General features: G+C 30.1%; 1 protein-coding gene across 2 annotated transcripts; it reads right to left on the bottom strand.

Moving 5' to 3' along the window:
- Nucleotides 1-2,749: 2,749 nt before the first annotated feature.
- On the bottom strand, nt 2,750-8,364 carry RBOHA (respiratory burst oxidase homolog A). 2 transcript variants are annotated; one of them, XM_068614608.2, is made up of 12 exons: nt 7,633-8,364; nt 7,382-7,544; nt 7,232-7,280; nt 6,939-7,052; nt 6,398-6,820; nt 5,872-6,255; nt 5,678-5,773; nt 5,451-5,566; nt 5,247-5,349; nt 5,093-5,166; nt 3,472-3,995; nt 2,750-3,326 (listed from the first exon to the last, which is right to left on the bottom strand). In XM_068614608.2, exons 1-12 carry the CDS (start codon nt 8,174-8,176, stop codon nt 3,217-3,219), a joined length of 2,700 nt encoding a protein of 899 aa, XP_068470709.1. In that variant the 5' UTR covers nt 8,177-8,364; the 3' UTR covers nt 2,750-3,216. The 2 variants fall into 2 exon arrangements, with proteins under 2 accessions (XP_068470709.1, XP_090155158.1); XM_090299032.1 differs by lacking the exon at nt 7,633-8,364 and having other exon boundaries at nt 7,482-7,544.
- Between the last annotated feature and the right edge of the window lie 11,969 nt (nt 8,365-20,333).

Genomic DNA, 20,333 nt, shown 5'->3' with positions numbered 1-20,333 from the left:
TTTCCTTTTTTTTTTAATTTTATCTCATCCTAACACTTCTTCCCTCTTTTTCTCGTATTAGTTTGTCACTGATTTGAATTTTCTTCCTTTTTTTAAAAAAAAAATATTTTGGATTACATTATTCAAAACATTTTTAGATTTGGAAGTTTCATATATTCGAAAATTTAAATTTTCGATTATATAATCCAATTTTTATTTAAAAAATAATAATATTTTATATTATATAATTTAAAAGTTTCTTTTATATTGTTCAGATTGAGATTAACGTATACATTATATAATTCATATATATTTTATATTTTAAATTACATAAATCTTATATTATAAATTATGTAATCTGAAAACTAATTCTAAATTTGAAAAGATTTTTGAAATACATAATTCAAAAGCTAATTCCTATTTTAATAAAACTTCTAGAAAAACTATACTAAATCAAAACTTCTAGAAAAACTATACTAAATCAAAACTTCATATATTTAACTTTATTAAATAAGGAATTTTTGAAATAAAAAACATAAGGAACAACATATGGAGGTGAGGAAGAAGCGCCCTAAAAAAAATCATATATTAAAGCTAGCAAATAAGAAAAATGCAATGTTTTAGCCATTAAAGTAATATATATATATATATATATATATATTTATATTGTTATTTAATTATACTTTTAATTCTTAAAATTAATGAGCAATCCGGTTCAAAACCTTTAAATTTTATTTCATAGATTCATTTGCCACATTTCTTACAAGGTTCTTAGCTCAATTTGTCAACTGCCAAACTCATGACGGTAACCTCAGACTCTCTACACAATGTTGTACAAGGGAATACTGAACATCTTTAACAATACATGACCAATTTGTTAAAGCATCTACCAACATCTTCAATTTACATACGAAGATGGTCATACATACTCTCCTACTCCATCTAGTGAAATTCTTAAATATATTATATGCAAAACCATCGCCAATATGGATGAGCTACGCACTCGTCCAACCCTCAATATCCAAAAAAAAATAGTGAAGATTTCCTTCACGGTCTCTTTTCCCACTACACAAACTTTTAAAAATATGTGTTAGTTAGTAAGATAACTACACCTCTAAATATTAGTATTCAACAAATATCTTTTTTTTTTAAAAATCATAATAGAAGTTTGAGTTCTAAAGAAAATAGTACTTTAAATAATATCTTAATATATCTTAGAGGGAATCTAAATGAGTTACGAAAGATTACTTCATATTTTAGTTTCTTTATACCAAATTTTAAATAAAACTTGTCAATTTGGTTCTGCAGTAGTCTTCTATTAATCAGCATTGCACGATAGCTCTTTCCAAAAGTGTCAATGGATAGTTCTCTTTATTTCCTCCATTATTTGCATAATGCAGATCACCACGATTTTTGTTACAGCGATAATAAAGAATTCTCCAGATGGAATAACCTTATAGAAATTTAGTATGCCTAACTTTGGGTAATATATTATTTCATTATTACTCTCGTTCATTGTGTTTAAATAATATATATAGAATTTATCCTTTAAATATTTTTTATTTGAACTCATGTTTAAATTCTCCACACACTGCAAACGTTATTTCGAGGAGGAATAACTTCTCTCGTGTGTATTTTTGTTTACCTAATTTATATGGATATGTTCTTCCTCTTTATAGAAATTTAAAGAACTATTCTAAGTGAAGTATTTATGTTTACAAAAAAAAAACTTCAATGGGAATATTTCAAAAAATTTAGTTAAAAGAGTACAGGGAATGAATCCTTTCGACTGATACCAATTTAAAAAATTAATAAAATCAATTATAAGAGCTAATTTATTTGTATTTATTTTTTATGAATTAAGAGCTTGTTAATAAACACATTTTTTTTATTTTTTTTATATAACAATTTACTTGTTTTAAAAATTAAAAAAAAATCAGTTTATTTTTAAAAAAACTAATTTTAAATTTAAATAAACTTGCTAAGAACGTTGCACTTCTCATTTTCCTTTTGTCACAGTAGGTAGGGAAATTCACTCCCTACGTAGCAAGCATAATTCAACACGTAATGTGTTCTTTTGCTTTCCTCATAAAAAATAAAATAAAGTAAAGCAAGAAAAAGTGATTAAGAGGCATTTGTCAAAAAAGCAATTTTTTAAAATATCTATCATTATCTATAAAACAACTAATTGTATGCTACTATCATCTGTATTATGACACTAACAAAAACAAAAACATGCTAACAATTTAATTATAATAATAAAATTAATTTTTAGTATAATAACTTCTTAAACACACTTTTTTTTTCACTTGCAAAACTTAAACTTGAAACTATATTTATATTTAAATGAATATTTTCATTTTGTCTTTTTAGTCCCCTCATCTTTTAGTTTGGATATCTATAAAGACACTCAAAGTTTAAATTAGTGATAAATATTTTAGATTACGGATATTACCGTAAGAAAATTATTACTTTTTATTTTTGAAGTTCTCACTTATTTATAGTTTTATCTCAAATCTATAAAGACTTAATACTCTCTTAATCTCATTTAAAAAAAATATTAGTTACTTATATTATAATTAGTTTTTGTTATAATTTTTTTATTCTGAAAGCCAAAACCCTAAACCGAATAACCAGTATCACAAGAAACTCATTCAGTAGTCATAATAGATAGTACAAATATTGGTGTTTACATAAGAGAAATTAATGGTATGATTTTCAAAATTAAACTAAACATTCACTTTAACACCTTTAGCAGTATTAGAACAAGTGACAAAATTAAAATAAATAATTCATTTAAACAATCATTTAGCATTTTGTATACATATATAAATATTCTAGAAGACATAGAGAATTAATACAAACTGTTTAGTGCATATTCCAGATGAACAAATTATTCCCCCTTCTGTATTATTTTCCAGTTTCTCCAGGTCCTTCTCCAAGGATTACAAAAGAGAAAAAAAAATAAAAAATAAAAACCCCTTCTTGTGATGATATTTTCTTAAAAATTTACACAGGTAAAAGACACTGAGACACATCCAAGCAGAAGTCCACACCTTTAGTATAGTAGTTGGTAGTAACCAACTCATTACTAACCATTCAACCACCTCTTGCCTTCATCCTTAAACAACCATATGAGTAGAAACTTTACCTATGGACCATCAACAACATGACAAAACATTCTTCATAGTGGACAACTTTAATAAGGTGCTTCCACATCCTTCACTTCTTATCCTGTCAGAAATTTTCTTTGTGGAAATCAAACTTGGTGGATGTGTTGTGAGAGAAATCCAAAGACAGCTGACGAAGCTCACGAGTGAGGTTTGATGGCCCACAGTAAAACACCCCTGCATCACACAAACAAAACAATGTTATCTCTGTCAAAATTTAATGATAAGTGTTGAGTTCAAAGGAACATGTCAAAATCAGCAGCAGCAGCAGCAATTATTGAAGGGTTTGAAACAGTGGTATTTGTAAGCATGAGTTACGTACCAACACGACCATGTGGATGGTTAAGGGCAATGCGTTTGAAGACATTGCGCCAATCGGGTTTGGCGAAGTGAGACATCACGCGAGTGCCAGAGACAATGTCGAGGCCGTTCTTGGCATGGTTGATGGACTGCAGCATGGCAATGAGAGCAGAGCGAGCATCACCTTCTTCGTAGACGCTGGTGCAGTAGCTGTGGAGCTCGATCACCTTCTTTCGATCCTCTTCCGCCACCTCGTTCATCACCCCTTTGAACCAGTCGAAGGAACCCTGCTCTCTGGTCACCCAGTAGAAGTATGCCCTTCTTGTCTTGAACTCATCATCACTCTTCACTGCTCCTGCTGCTCCCTCCTCCATTCCCCTCTCCTCTTCCTCCTCTATCTCCTTCAACATCTTCACCATGTCCTTCACAATGCTTATCATTGGGGTAGCCCCTATTCCTAGCCCCACCAGCAGAACCACCTCGTACTCCCTGTAGTCCTGTGCTGGAGCCCCGTATGGTCCATCAACCAGCACTTTCGGGAAAGATCTGAACCCATAAAACCCCATCATCTTCATCTTCTTCTTCCAGACTTTTGGTATTTTTTTTTAAGTAAATCTTTCAGATATAGACTGATTTTTATGAGATGAAAGAAAATTTGAATAAAAAAACTTATTTTAGCTTTTGGGGTCAGAGTTACGTAATTTTCAGTATCTCCTGAATATGCATGAACTGACAACTTAACTTGCATGCACAAATTTTCAAATATGCGTCCAGATAACAGACAAACTGGGAAGTGAATTTTACTATAAATAGGCACAGTTGTTATTTGATAGAGATCACTCTTTCACTACCATCCTATATGACAGTGAAAGAGAAGAGTGGGGGGAGTCTAATGATGACAGAAAATTCAATGGGACCAGACAAGAAATATATCAAATGTGTTAGTACTATATACTATGTTCTTGTTTCAACATCAAAAACTTAATATATATATATATAGTACTTGCATATTATATATGATTATACATATATGTTATTTTTATTTGAGTATGTACACATTTCAAACAGATCTCAAAATTTGGTTATCTCTTTCTAAAATGTTCACCTAACACTTTCCAAAGCATGTGCTAAGTTGCCCTGAAAATCTCGATGGCTGTCATTGACCACATAACGAAAATGGACAGACAAACATGCCCTGTACGATGACGTTAATGTTTTGTTAAATAATTTCAAATCCAACTTGTTTTGTGCTCTCCAGCAGACATCAATTATTGAAATTGTACTTTTCTGTAATAAAATAAAATTTGGTGAAGGGATTTTAGGTATTTTGAGTGGTAAATTAGTTTCTAGCTTTAGTTAAAAGTAGTTCCAGTGAGATTTAAAGTCTTGTATTCAACAAATTTTACTGACATGAAATTATTGATTGTGAAAGTTTTGAATAATTTAGTAAATAGTTAAATTCAAGTTCTGAAATTTCATTGTAGAGCATTATTAAATTGATCAGTATTTTTAGCAAACATTCAGTTAACTGTATTTATATTTGTTTTTTAGCTTATGAAATGTCAAATTATAATTTTTAGCTTAGTTACCGATCACATTATCAAAATTGCCTACTTTAGAAAAGTAAAATAGAGCATGCTTACACTGAACTGTTATCTTCTTTCAAGCACTCTGCTCTTAGAAGTCCACTTTGCCCGTTGAGGGGTTGTTGGCATGCCTGAAAGAAACCAAAAACATAGATTCTTTAATTATGATAAATCCACATATTGATTAGAAAAAAAAAAACTGTTAATTCACCTGTGAGAATTTGGTTTTCAGGCTTCGGGTCCAATCACCAACTATTTTTATGTGAACGCTAAGGTAATCATCATCAGGGGCTGAAGTTATGGAAAATGGATGCCTATGAATGCATAAACAATGAACAAACATGATTAGATTTTTTGTGAAATAAAGATTACTTACAAGACTTTTCATTTAGAAGATGGTTCTTGAAATGCAAACCATTCGAATGGAGACACAGCAGCACAATTGACAAACATGTATTGTCCACTTTTGTAGGTAAACCCCTGCGGCTTTGACATTTGAAGTGATAACACATTTCCAGGATAAAGAGTCACCTTCAGAGTTGACAACATGCACACGTTTTAACCTTGGCCAAAAGTAATAATGGTAGAGCAAGGTGCTTCTTGATGTAGTAAATAATCGAATTTTTATTGTTTGATACATACCTTCAATATTTTGACAGACTTAATGCTTGATCTCAGTGCTCTAGTGAGTCTTTCCAATGCATAAATGGTAATGGGAACAGCCAGATACATCCATGTCTACAAAACACATAATATAATAAGTGCACGTGAATCCATTATATATGAACTCAAAACAGCTGTGTCAAAACACTTGAGGGTTAACTGAAGGTGCTAACCGTTTTCTTGTACCATTCCGTAGTCAAGTAAAGTTTGATTCCATGCACAACCAAGAGGGCATAGACAAAGACGAAGAGATGATGAGAATACCAAAAGGCATTGAAACCTGTGAGTTTGTCGAAGGGTTTGGGAAGTTTGGTCCTGCCTCTCCTGAATGCAGGATTGGCCAACGTAAAAGCTATTGCCATCAGCACAATCATTATAATCCCTGTTACTCCTTCCCATGATTTGACAAAATACCAATAATCTGATGGTCTCTCTCCGAAAAAGGGTTCCATCAGCTTGTACTTTTCATCACTTGCATGAAGAAGGCGAGGAAAATCACAACTAAGATGATAGATGGCATGTACACCAACACCAAATGCTATTGCCACAGCTATTACCTGAAAAAAACACCATTATTTATACTACTAATTTTCATACCTTGTTGACTTGTGAAAGCTGCCATAATCCACCAAGCATGTTAATTGAAATAGATATGTTTCTTTTCCTTGTCTTGAAGGAGATAGCAGAAGTGAAAATTACCATGTGGAAGTTGATGTTGTCGTCAAAAGGAACTACAGCACCTAGTTTGGTCTTATTCCTGAGCCAGGTGATGGTGTTTCGGCAAACAGGTAGTAAGATGAGAGCCATGTTCAATTTAAGTGTCTCTGCTGCACCTTTCGCCATGCATACACAATGGCCCATTACCTCATAGGCAGCTTTTCTCCGATATTGCACAAATTTATAGGCAAATAGGCCTAACATCACACCAATCCACAGGACAAGTACCCAAGATCTTCGCCAATTGTCCAGAAAAAAGTACCTGCCATCCCTATACCACTTCATAATTGTATTGTCCACGTATGTAGGCTTAAGCTTTTGGCTTAGCATTCGACTTAGGTTCTTGCTTTCTCCTCTTGTAGTTTCCTCTGGTCCATGCAACAAAAGTGTCTCCAGGTCGTCTATCTGTTTCCCCCCAACAAAATATGGTAAAAAAAGTTAAAGCAATTAGGCTGAGTGGAGAATTCTATGACATTGAATGGATTTTTTCCAATCTAGACGCACGCTAGGCTATTTCACTTACCATGATGTATTTAGAGTCATCAGGGTCCAGTTCTTCCATGATTAAAGCTGCATATTCCTCTGCTTGCTTCTGAATGATTGACAGTTTGTTGGCAGTGGCGCTAAGGCAGATAATCTGAGACCAGAATTCATCAGATATGATCAAAGGAAATTCTTAATCAGATGGGAGGGAAAATTCAGATCACTAGAACTTTCTGATAAAACAATTTCATACCACTCTTAAATGTTGAGCAAACTTGAAAAAGTAAGAAAAGTCTGTTCGGTTAGTGGTGAATTAATGATTTTGTACTGTACCTCTTTAATTTCTTCCTCGGTGATTCTTCCATCTGCATCTTTATCAACCCTGCGTTGCAAATCCAAGTCAACATCGGTGAAGGGTGATATATACTTGCATGGAATCAAAAGAAATGCTTCATGGTTACATCAACCAAAACAATCAATTACATGTCAAAGAATGTTTTGAGCCTAGCATCAAAGCTCTGGTCAGAAATATTGTCCCAGAACTCCTTAAACTGGATATGGTTAATGGACCCCCCTTGAATACCTCTCTGTCTAGCAAGAGTATCAAAAAGCTTCTCTGCATAAGCCTCGGACTCCTTGTTCAATCCTACAATCAAATCCAATGACACAGTCAAAAACTACTATACATTGATGACATTCATGTCATTTGAAGTAAGAAGATGGAGGTTATATACCTAAGCATTCTGCAAAGCGAGCACGAGGAAGATAGCCATCAGCACCAACAAACTTCTTAAACCGCCCCTCCGCCTTAATCCATCCTTCACCCCCATCGGTCGTGCTGATAAACTTGAGCCCTGTGAGAGCATGAGCCACTGCAGACTTTGTTCTTTCAAAGTGTTTAGGAGCTGGTTTGGAGAAAGAAGTCAAACGCTTCAGCTGCTTCATGCGGATAGCAGCACTCTGAACCACAGAGGCACTGAAGGATTTTTTCTTCTCAAACCTCTTCCCTGTCAAACCCAACTTCTCACCCTCCTCTTCCACCACATCAACACCCCCAAAAGCTTTAACACTGTGCAAGGCCACAGAATCACCATGAATGTCCATGGTGACCTCAACAAAGTGTCCTTCAGCTTCAGCCTGAGATTTGATGCCACTGTCAAGTCCAACATCATTGGCAGCTTTTGACTCTGAAGCCCCTAACTTGGTGTCAGTCCTTTCAGCATGAGTTAGTTCTATGTCTGATTCAAGTTGGTGAAGATCTGCAGAAGCTCCTCCCATTTTTTTCTGATGAACACACAGTGACTCACACCACTTTCAGGTCTCTCTCTTGGCACTTATTTGTTTCTCTTTCTCTTTCCCTTTCCCTGCTAGCTGACACTCCTGGCTTTGCCTTTGTATATATGTATCTTAACCTCTTCTTGCTATGGACAACATTGACAGCCATCATATCACAGAAAGAGCTGTTCAAAGTGACTTTATTTTCTACTCTATTATTATAATGGATATCTTTCTTTATTTAAACCATTTAACTTATCTAAATTTCTTACACTTCTTTATAATAAACATCACACAAAAAAATAAGGAAACTTTTTAATTTTGTTACATATTTTACTTTCAGATTTTTAATTTTTATGTAATGTAGTGTTAGTAGTATATCGGTCGGTATGGGATAAACATCGATTTCGACATTGAAGAATTTCAATAAATGATAATTATGGAAACTCTCTAACTGAATTCGTGTAATATCCTTATAACAATATATCAATATATCTTCCAATAAATCATAGATCATGCTAGAAATTATTTATCATTAATATTTGATAGATTTAGTCCACCACAACAAATTTTCATGACTAAACACTATAAATAAACAATCTACAAAGGTATAAGATATGTTTTAACCAATTTTTACGATATACTTTTAACATAAAGTACGTACTTACTTGATTGTTAGAGTACCTATGAATAAAAGAGAAGACTTTAAAGAAGAAACAAGGAGTCAACTGACATATCAACAATTGCACAACAAACTATCTATACCCACTTTGTTTATACAAATATTAATTACCACTTTCTCTATACAAGTATTAATTAAGATAACGTTCTTTTGCAAAATCCAATAATAAAACGAGTTATTTTAAGAAGATGACCGTACTTTCTTATACATTTAACCTATCAATAAAATATCTAAAAACTAAAAAATGAAATTGGAAAAGTACTTTGAAAAAATTATAAAATTAAATGATTTACATATTATAAAACTGTGAAAAAGCAGATAATGATTGAAATGTATGTAGTTCGTTTATTTGTGTTGCAAATTGTAAGAACCATGATACTTTTTTAGTTATTCTAACAAAGATTCTACTAATGGGTTAATGATTGATAAAATCTTTCGAAACATTTCAAAGGTCACATGCTAATTAAATTGGGTACTTGATTTATTCCATCCAGGTATTCAATTCGTAAATTGGAATCAAACAAAATTCAATTCTCATTCATTTTGTTTAATGCACATGCACAATGATCAAATGATAAAACTTTAATCTAACGTAAAGGTAACATGAAAGAAACTTTAATATGGACATAAAATTAAAGTGGGAAAATTCAAAATGATTGTACTGTTGAAATGCAAACTAGGACTATTTTTATTGAATTGTTGGGATTTACTAGTTCTTCCTTGTCTTATATAATATTCTTTTATTTGTCTTATTATCTTTATTTTTATTTTTATTTTTTAAATTATAAATTTAGACTTTTGCTTGTTTTATTGTCTTAATTTAACTTTTTTTAAAAATTTCTATAAACTTAGACTATAGTAAGTTTCTTTATTTTTTTTATCTGAATTTGGTCTAGTTTCTATGTTTTTTTTATATTTTTTATGTGATAACACGTGTTATCTTTATAAAAAATAAATTTAATTATCTATACTTTTAAAATTCTCGTCCTTTTTTAATTTAATTCTCAATTGTATTAAATATAGATATAAATTTACGGTATATTATCTATCTTATTCTCACATATTGCTATAACCAAGATATCCAATTAGTTAATTTAATTTGATAATAATTACCTGAGTAAGATATCCTAGTAGGTTTAATCTTTCACAAGTAATATTGACTCGTTGTACAACATAAAAGATAGCAAAAACAAATTAGAGTATCCATACACTATTTTGTTCATAAAACACAATCCAAAATAAACTTTTTTTACTATTTACTTAAATAAATAAAAAATTACATGTATTACCAAAAAATATTAAAAGTATCACCAAGAAAATTATTGAATAAAAACAAAAAATAATTAGTTGTTATATTAACTAAATTAGATACCATTTTAAAGACTAAAAAAATTTTAGTTTTTAAAATAATTTTTATTATTGATAAATAGTTTCTAAATTGTTATCTAATTTTTAACTACCAAATTTATAATATAAATAATAGTTAAAATCGGGTAGTTAATTAGATACCAATTTAAAAACTATTTATTAATAATAAAATTAATTTAGAAACTAATAATTTTTTTAATTTTTTAAATAATTTTTAATTTAGTCACTATAACAACTAATTATTTTTTTGTCTAAAATTAACTTATATTTATTGATTTTTTTTATATATTATCCTCGATTGATATCATTTAAAAATTAATTTCTGTTATAACAAATTGATCATTTTAATATCTAGTAATAATTTATTTGGATACATTTATTAAATATTTACATATTTTTTTAATTTTTTATTAACTTTTGAGTGTTGGAAAATTTTTGGTATTAAGGTCAACAACATTTACATTATTTGAACAGTTTATTTTCATAATATTTTAGCATGTTGTTTGTAGGCACCACATTGAACAAAATCTTAGAAGATAACCAAACAGCGTAATAAAAGGCACAGGTCATGTCTGTGACTTTCACCGTTTTCACACAACCCAACCAAACCATTACTTATAAAATTCTATTTATCAGTGTTTCATTGGACCCACACCACCGCTGCAACCCTAAACACATTCTATTCCATTCTATTTTTTAAATCCAATGTTAAAATATTGCACATGCATTTGTCACTTACATTTTTTTAATACCTTCTGTTATCATAATTTATCAACATGTGTTCCTTTATAAGTTGAATTGAAAATTAATGTGTATGTTTTTAATGTAATCAATATTTTGTTTTGAATGAGTATCTTTTACTTTCCTTTTTTTCAAGTAATATTCATATCTATTTATTTTTTTATACACGGATGCTGCCATAAATTTGATACTATCAGCTAATTAAAGATTTTCATAATATTTTTTATTATAAAATTTATTGTTCTCGTCCGGATATTGAGACTCAGAGAACTATTGTTTGAGACATTTGTCGGTCGGTCACTTCAGTCTTCAATCATCTTTTTTTACTACATTTTCTCCCTTTCTCGTCTTGTTTCGCGATCGCTCGAGAACACAGACTCGAGTGGTATTTGCAGAAGGCACTTCGACGATCAAGTCAGTAAACGACTTGACTCTTGGCTGTTAGAGTACTGTAAATAATTACGTACCTGATTCTTGGAAACTATGTTATTTATATTATCTCAATGGACCTTCGTTGGTGAAGGAGATTGGTTTGTGTTTAAGGTTACACTAAATAGCCTTTAATTATGGAATAGTTTTACTGACTTTGTCAACCCATGAATGTCGCCATGAGTCGGTCGGTCACGTACTATCCCACAACCTTCGTTATCACAAGTGAGCAGTCAGATAATTTATAATACTAACCAAGTTCAGGTGACTTACCAATCATCATAGTACATTTAAATAAATCTTATTATAGATTGTAAGTTATAATTAGATGGAAGCGTAGTCATATAAGTTAAATTCTTCTTTGCTAACATACTTAAATCCTATAAGTTAGATTCCAGTTTTAAAGGTTAACAATGAAAAAAACACAATTGAGAAAAAACATTTAATGAATAGGTTAAGTTCTTTATAATAAAAAAAAATTATTGAAAAAGATGTAAGAGTATAATTATTGTATTGATTCATTTTCCTATATGATTGTTTGTCATTTACTTTTTCTCATGTGGACATGTTTTGTCCTATTATATAGATCATGTTGGGATGATCTATTCTATGTAAACATAAAAGTTTGTAGAAAAAAAAAATCTATAAACTAAATTTAGTTTATGTGTCAATTAAAAATGAAAAAAAAAAAATTATATGAGGAAAAATTATAAATAAAGTGAAATGCGTATCACTAACTCAATTGACATATAGAGAAGGAACATATTGGTATTTCTCTTCCTTTGCAAATGCCTATTGACTTGGCTTTTATCACTGAATAAGCTTTTTTTATTAGATTGGGAAAATCAATCACAACGTGATTTTTTAAGGGAATCTTTGCAGAATAGTCAGCACAACACAACCACTCAATAATGCATTTGTTTGGTGTGAAAGGAAATGAAATAATGGAAATATAATGTTGTTTTTACTAACCAAACCAAAAACTTAACCATTCATGTTCATCACGTCTCATATTATTCTCTTTTTTTTATCTGTAAAAATAGTTGGCAGACATTATCACAAGTCAAAATCTATTTTAAGAATCTCTTTTTTGCTGAATAATTATGTTTTAAGGAGGTTAAATTAATTCACCTTTTAAAAATAAAATGGTTAAATTTTAGTTCTTTATTTTGACATAAAGAACCCTCTATAAAAAAAAGTTGAATTATAAATTATTTTTAAAGACTAAAATAATTAATTACTTTATTAAATTAAACACTAATTTATAAATTAAAAAATTATCAGTATCTAAACTAATTTTTATTATTAATAAAAATTTATAAAAATAATTTTTAAATTAGTATCTAATTATTAGTTATTAGAAAAAATTTACTAAATAATAGAGACTAATTTAGAATCTAAAATATTAATAGTTAAAATTTTAATAATCAATTTAAAAATATATTTTATATTTTTTTATTAATAATATAAATTACTATAAATATTAATTAGTTTTTAGTTTTTAAAATTTTATTTAATTTAATTAATATAGTAACTAATTAATTTTTTTAGTAAATTTAATTATTATTTAATAACTTTTTTAGTAACTGAACTGAAATTGAGAGCTAATACAACTAATTATCATGTAATTTAAGTGTAAGTGTGTAATGTTAATTTCTATAAAGAGTTCATTGTAAATTCTCATCATATCAAAAAGGAAATTATATGTTGTCACGGCAATGTCATGTCAGATCCGTTAATTAATTTCTAGTTTCAAAAAATATTGAAATAACAAAACATGGGTCCTATGTATACCTTTAGATTCATCAAGAATAAATAGTTTGCATAAGTCAAATATAAACCACAACATGTTTATCAATCAAGAATAAATCATTTACAATCATTAAAATATAAATCAAATTACTGTAATTCAATACAAGCCTTTTATTAAGAGGAATACAATTAAAAGTTGGTACATTACTGAACTTGCAGAATTAAATCACAGATACACCAATAAAAACTTAAATATGAACAAAATACTTATGAAGAAAATGTTAATAATTTGTATAAAGAAGATAGTAACATATTATATAAACCAAATAACTATGTTTACAATATTACATATCATACTTATTACAATAAATAAATAAATAAATATAATTATTGTAGATAACAACCAAGGAACCATATCTGATTGTGTATTGAGACTCCGATATAAAAATTGATTAAAAAAACAAGATTAACATAATCAATATGTATTTGATGTAGTAATATGCTAACCTTGGTCCATTGAGACGAAGGTCCAACACGACTCTATAAATAAGTTGACAAAGATCAAACAAAGGTACATATTTAATAATATTTATTGTCTCAATAACGAAATACTAACTTTAGGATTAAATGACCTTTTACATGTATCTCTCACTCCAATCGAGATCTCAAATCCAACATATATTCAAAGATTCCAAACCTCTTAAAACATAAGAGAAATTCAACTTAAATAATATTACATATAATAAAGTAAATCATTAATCAGATAATAATTCACACTCACATATTAAATTTATTATTCAAAATCATATATTCCAAAGAAAAAATACTAATAAATTTCAATTTCTCAATCATTACACTAAAATAATAATAAGTATAATAACTTGATAAATATTAGATAAGTTTAACATCTATATACATTTCAATTTATAAACGTATTATTTAAACTATAAAAACATTGTCATTACTCAATCACCAATTTAATTGTTCAGCGAGTTAAGAATATGTATAAATTAAAAGTATGCTCGCCCAACAACTTTTTAGATGCCTATTGAATAAAACCCTTCATTGAATTAAATTTTGCTGGATGAGCATATAGTCATCCAAAGACTAAAATTCCTGGATTTTCAAATAAACAATGTGCGTGGTTGTTAAACGATTAAACCTTTCAAAATTTTAAATGAATTAATTTTTTCGAAAACTAAACCTCTAAAATTTTCAATAAATAAATTTCATCCAACAAATAAAATGGCGGGCTAACGATATTTAACAGATAATGTTTTTATTTTATTTTATTTTATGAAATCATAATTTTTAGGAGATATAGAGTCATGAGACAAAATAATAATTTAACAAGAGTAGTTTTAATAAAGTATGGTGACACTATTTATGAACATATATAGAGAGAAGTATAGAGTGCTGAATTCCAAAATAATTTAAATTTGATGATGTATTGTATATATCTCTTGGGTGTGAAGAGTTAAAAGATAGTCAAAGTGAAGGTACACATGTGTCTGCTTGGTGGGGGATAATCACTTTCCAAATCCACTTACCAAATATGATTTCACGTTACATGTTTTTGTTAAGGTCATAAAAGCAAACACTCAATTGATTTAATGGCCCAGGAAACGCATGTTCACAGGTGTTTTCCAGCTTTCAAATGCTTCCACTTTCACAAACTCAGCTTCCATAGGTTGACACAACTAAAACAAGTGTTGAAATTTTGACATTTCTTATAAAAGACCCATCAAAAAGTCATGTCATACCATTTATGCACACACATCACTTTAGTGACTTACCTCCTTCACATAAAAGAAGACTTCTTCAACCACGTAACTTCTCATTGCAGGAATTATACCTGCTCCAAAAAGACATAATTCTCATGGTTTCCCTTTATCACTCAAATGATCACACATCATATATTTCATATATTTGAGATCTCACATCGACTAGAGATGTATTAAGGAAATAATAATTATAAAATTATATGCAACTATTGTATGCAATATTTGACGATATTGTACTCAATTATATGCAATTAATTTAATAATTATAGAATCTCATGATTAGTTACACATAAGAGAATAAGAAACATATTTTCTTCTTACCATTTTTTATCATTTTCTTATATGGTATCAGAGCACCGATCTTGGTGCCCTGACAGCCTCCATTTTTATCCCCTAAATAAAAAATCATGTCTGGCAAAGAAGGCACCAGTAACGAGTCCGATAGAAACCTCGTACAACACTTCAGTGCCGAACAAATTCAACAATTGGCAATGGCTATTTACTCGCTCAACAATAACTGTAAAAGTGACACGTTTGTTAGCTCTGCAGGTCTGCTTGCCCATAACTCCTCTTCTAATTCTGCTTTTACGAAACCATGGATTTTGGATAGCGGAGCAACCCATCACATTGCATCTGATTCACAATTTTTCACACACACTTCATCATCATTTATTTCAAATGTTAATCTGCCCACAGACTCAACTGCGCCCATCTCATCTACAGACACAATTAAATTCAATGACAAAATCACTCTCAAAGATGTTGTTCTTTGTGTTCCTTCTTTTAATTTAAATCTCATGTCCATTAGTAAGATAACCAGTTCACTAAATTGTTGTGTCGTTTTTACTCCACATGGTTGCGTTTTACAGGACTTGGCTACGGGGAGGATGATTGGCTCGGGTAAATCACCTTTTGAGATGCTATATAATCGTTCACCTTCACTTTCTCACTTAAAAACTTTTGGTTGCCTCTGTTATGCAACTGTTGTTTCACCTAAGCAAAAATTTGATCTGCGTGCATCTTCATGGGTTATCCTCACAGTCAAAAAGCATACAAATTATTTGATATAGACGCAGGCACTTTTTTTACAAGTCGGGATGTCATCTTCCATGAAAGTGTTTTCCCATTCTGCCAACAGTCACAGACACAATCCTCACCTCCATTACAAGGTATTTTGCCCACTATTGACATTGACTTACCCACTTTTGTCCAACATTCACTCTCGATCAACCTTCTTCTCTTACTCATCACAATGCACCTGAACCTCCATCAAACCAACCTTTTTCTCCTACTTGTCACAATACACCTGAACCTCCATCAAACCAACCCTCTTCTCCTACTCGTCACAATGCACCTGAACCTCCATCAAACCAACCTTCTTCTCCTACTCGTCATAATACACCTGAACCTCCAGTAGACCAACCTTATTCTCCCATGACAAGAAGTTTAGCACCCATTACCAAACCTTATCCAACCGACCTTCCTGTTCGACGATCCAGTCGCACATCAACCCAACCTTCCTGGCTTCAAGACTACGTAACGGATCCCAAGTCAATCATTCGACCACTGCCCAAGATCGACAGAATGGAACCAGGTATCCTATGCATCATTTTCTTTCTAATTCACGATTTTCTTCTACACACAGTGCATATCTTGCTAACATCACAGCCACCAAAGAACCTCACACTTATGCTCAAGCTATCCTTGATCCAAATTGGCAGAAAGCAATGGACGAAGAGCTTTCCGCCTTGCAGCTAAATCAAACGTGGACCTTGACATCGTTACCCGCTGGACAGAAACCCATCGGATGCAAATGGGTCTATAAAATAAAGTACAACTCAGATGGTAGCGTCGACAGATATAAGGGGTACACTCAAATTGAAGGTGTCGACTATTCTGAAACTTTTTCACCAACAGTAAAATTAACAACTTTGAGGTGTCTCCTCACCATTGCAGCAGCCAGAAATTGGTTTACTCACCAGCTAGATGTGCAAAATGACTTCTTACATGGCACATTGCATGAAATTATTTACATGGACTTGCCACCCGGACATCATCGACAGGGGGAGAACATTGTATGTCGACTCAATAAATCCCTTTATGGTCTCAAACAAGCATCTCGAACATGGTTTTCAACATTTTCTCATGTGATTAAATCTGTAGGATTTCAACAGTCCAAAACAGATTACTCTCTATTCACAAGACAGAATAACTCATCATTTACTGCCCCCTTTTGATTTATGTGGATGATATTCTTCTGACAGGAAATGATTTGACAGAAATTCAGCGTGTTAAAGATTGTTTATTACAACAATTTCGCATTAAAGATCTTGGAGACCTAAAATATTTTCTAGGGATTGAATTTTCCCGTTCCAAAGCTGGTATTTACATGTCCCAAAGAAAATATGCGCTTGATATTTTGCAGGATACGGGACTCACAGGTGCTTGTCCAGACAAATTTCCAATGGAACAATACCTAAAACTCACACCAGACGATGGAGAGTTATTAAATGATCCAGTCAAATACAGACGACTCGTGGGACGACTGATATACCTCACGGTTACTCGGCCTGACATAGCATTTTCGGTTCGGACCCTAAGTCAATATATACATGATCCACGGAAACCTCATTGGGATGCCGCAATTCGAGTCCTAAAGTACATCAAAGGATCACCAGGACAAGGATTGTTATTGCCATCCGAAAACAATCTGACATTGACAGCTTATTGCGACTCAGACTGGGGAGGTTGTCAGACAACTCGAAGATCAGTATCTGGATATTGCATTTTTCTTGGTTCATCTATTATCTCATGGAAGAAGTCAAAAAAACAGACAAACGTATCAAGATCATCAGCGGAAGCAGAATACCGCGCAATGGCCAATACTTGTTTGGAGATAGTTTGGTTGCGATATCTGTTGCAGGATTTAAAGGTGTCATGTTTCTGTGACAATCAAGCGGCATTACATATAACAGCAAACCCAGTATTTCATGAACGCACAAAACACATTGAGATAGACTGCCACATTGTGCGAGAAAAATTACAAGCTGGGATAATCAGTCCTTCATATGTATCGACACAGTATCAGCTCGCAGATATTTTTACGAAGGCATTGGGCAAGGAACGATTTTTGACACTACGACACAAGTTGGGGGTTCTTGATCTTCACCTACCAACTTGAGGGAGAGTATTAAGGAAATAATAATTATAAAATTATATGCAATTATTGTATGCAATATTTGACGATATTGTACCCAATTATATGCAATTAATTTAATAATTATAGAATCTCATGATTAGTATCCTACCTAATTAGATTGTAATTTGGGAGAGAGAAACTCCCTATATATTTCCTATACATGACTGATGTAATATACACATAAGAGAATAAGAAACATCTTTTCTTCTTACCATTTTTTATCATTTTCTTATAAGATGAACACATTTTATTGTATATAAGTGATGCAAACCTCACTTTATTATAAGTCGATTTTATGAGGTTGAGTTATGCTTAAAGTTCACTTTCTAATTTAGTATCAAAGTCATTTAAAAGTACATCCTAGTAGTGTTAACTTGGCTTATCAAGTCACCCACTATCGAGTCGTTATCGCACCATATATAAATATATTGTCTCACGCACGAGCTCTCACTGTCACCGTAAGGAGGTTGTGTTGAGTTCACTTTATAATACTTAGACAACTACTATTCGCAATTTGAAATACTACTTGTTGTATAATCAAACATGTTCTACAGACATCATCCACATCATCTTCTTAATGTTTGAACAACCACATTTTGACTTGTTCTAACATGTTGTACTACCACACCTTAATGCTTTGTTTGGATTAGAAAGTAGAAATGAGGGAGTGAATTTGAGATGATTTGAAGAGAAAGTGTAAAGAAAGTTAGAGTGTTTGGATTAAGGTAAATAGAGTGGAAAGTGTAAGAAAAATTTATGAAAGTTTGTGAGTTATGTGATGAGTGTGATTAAAATTGTATTTTTTTTTTAATTAATAAAAATGTAACTTTACATGTTTGCCCTTACATTTAAAATTGTTAAAAAAAATAATTTTATTTATTTATTTATAAATTATAATTATTTTTTATTTAAAATATTATTTAAATACTTATTATTATAAATATTTGATAAAAACTTATTTTTATTATAAATAAAATTATTATTTTTAATTCTAATTTTTTAAATTAATATAATTATTATATAAATTTATTTTTTTATTATTAAAAAGTATATTTATTATTATTATTTATATTTATAATTTATTATATATATAATATGATTAATTATGTTATTTTATTTTATAATTTTCATTATATTTAAATTATAATTCTGTTTTAAATAAAAATAATAATAATTTTAATTTAAAATATATGGATAAAACAGTAAATTAATATTAATTAATTAAATATATATACACATACAACTTTCTTTTGTATATTTGCGAAAAAAAGTTTTGAGGAAGAAAACATTCTCGATTTCCATGTTTTTAAAATTATTTTGTATTAATTTTTTAACTTTCGTTTTTGTACACATGTTATAGGAAGAGATAATTATCTTTAACATTTTTTCTAAACTGTAGTTTGAACAGTATGCTTCATCATAATCCAAGAATTATACATGTACATGTATCTTCATATTCTAACATGCACATTCATTTAACAATAATAGATTTCACATTTCTAAAATGAATAAATATTATTATTAATTTCTTTTACTTAGATGTAAGTGTCGGCTATGAATAAACCTTCTCACTTGTATTATTAACATTATTTTCATATTCTCATTCCCATTTAAAAAAAAAAAAATTGATCCAACTATATGGACTTGGAATCTTACTTTAATCAGAATTTTAATGGTTTATATTGATAAATTAGCTCATCAGGGATGTGATTTATTATAGAAACATATAGTTTAGCAACAAAAATTGTAGAGAAAAATTAAAGAATTTTTTTTAAAAGGATCGAATTCTTATTAAATAAAGAAAGAAATAATTATAACTTATTTATACATATTTGTATTCTTTATCCATTAAAAATATATCTTTAAAAAGAATAACAGATTCTCTGTAAAAATCGTTAAATATGAAATGTTTTTGAAAATTAAAAAAAAAAGGAACTTAATATGATTAGAGTTTAAATGAAGTTTATTCTTTGAATTTTTACATACTTTATATTTTTTATGTTAAAAATCGAGTATAATAGTTATGCATGTAAAATATAAAACGCACACTCTCATTTTTAATTAATCAAAAATAGCTATGAGATCATTTGAAAAATGTTTCAGTACATTAAATACTCTTACATCTCTTGAAAGATAAAATTAAAAATATTTTAAATACATATTTTTTTCACTTAATTTTTTAATATGTATTTTTTAAAAATAAAA

Source organism: Phaseolus vulgaris, chromosome 2 (assembly GCF_051622355.1).
Source record: "Phaseolus vulgaris cultivar YP4 chromosome 2, ASM5162235v1, whole genome shotgun sequence".
In the NCBI taxonomy this organism is placed as follows: Eukaryota; Viridiplantae; Streptophyta; class Magnoliopsida; order Fabales; family Fabaceae; genus Phaseolus; species Phaseolus vulgaris.
This window is presented reverse-complemented; position numbering and strand designations above follow the sequence as displayed.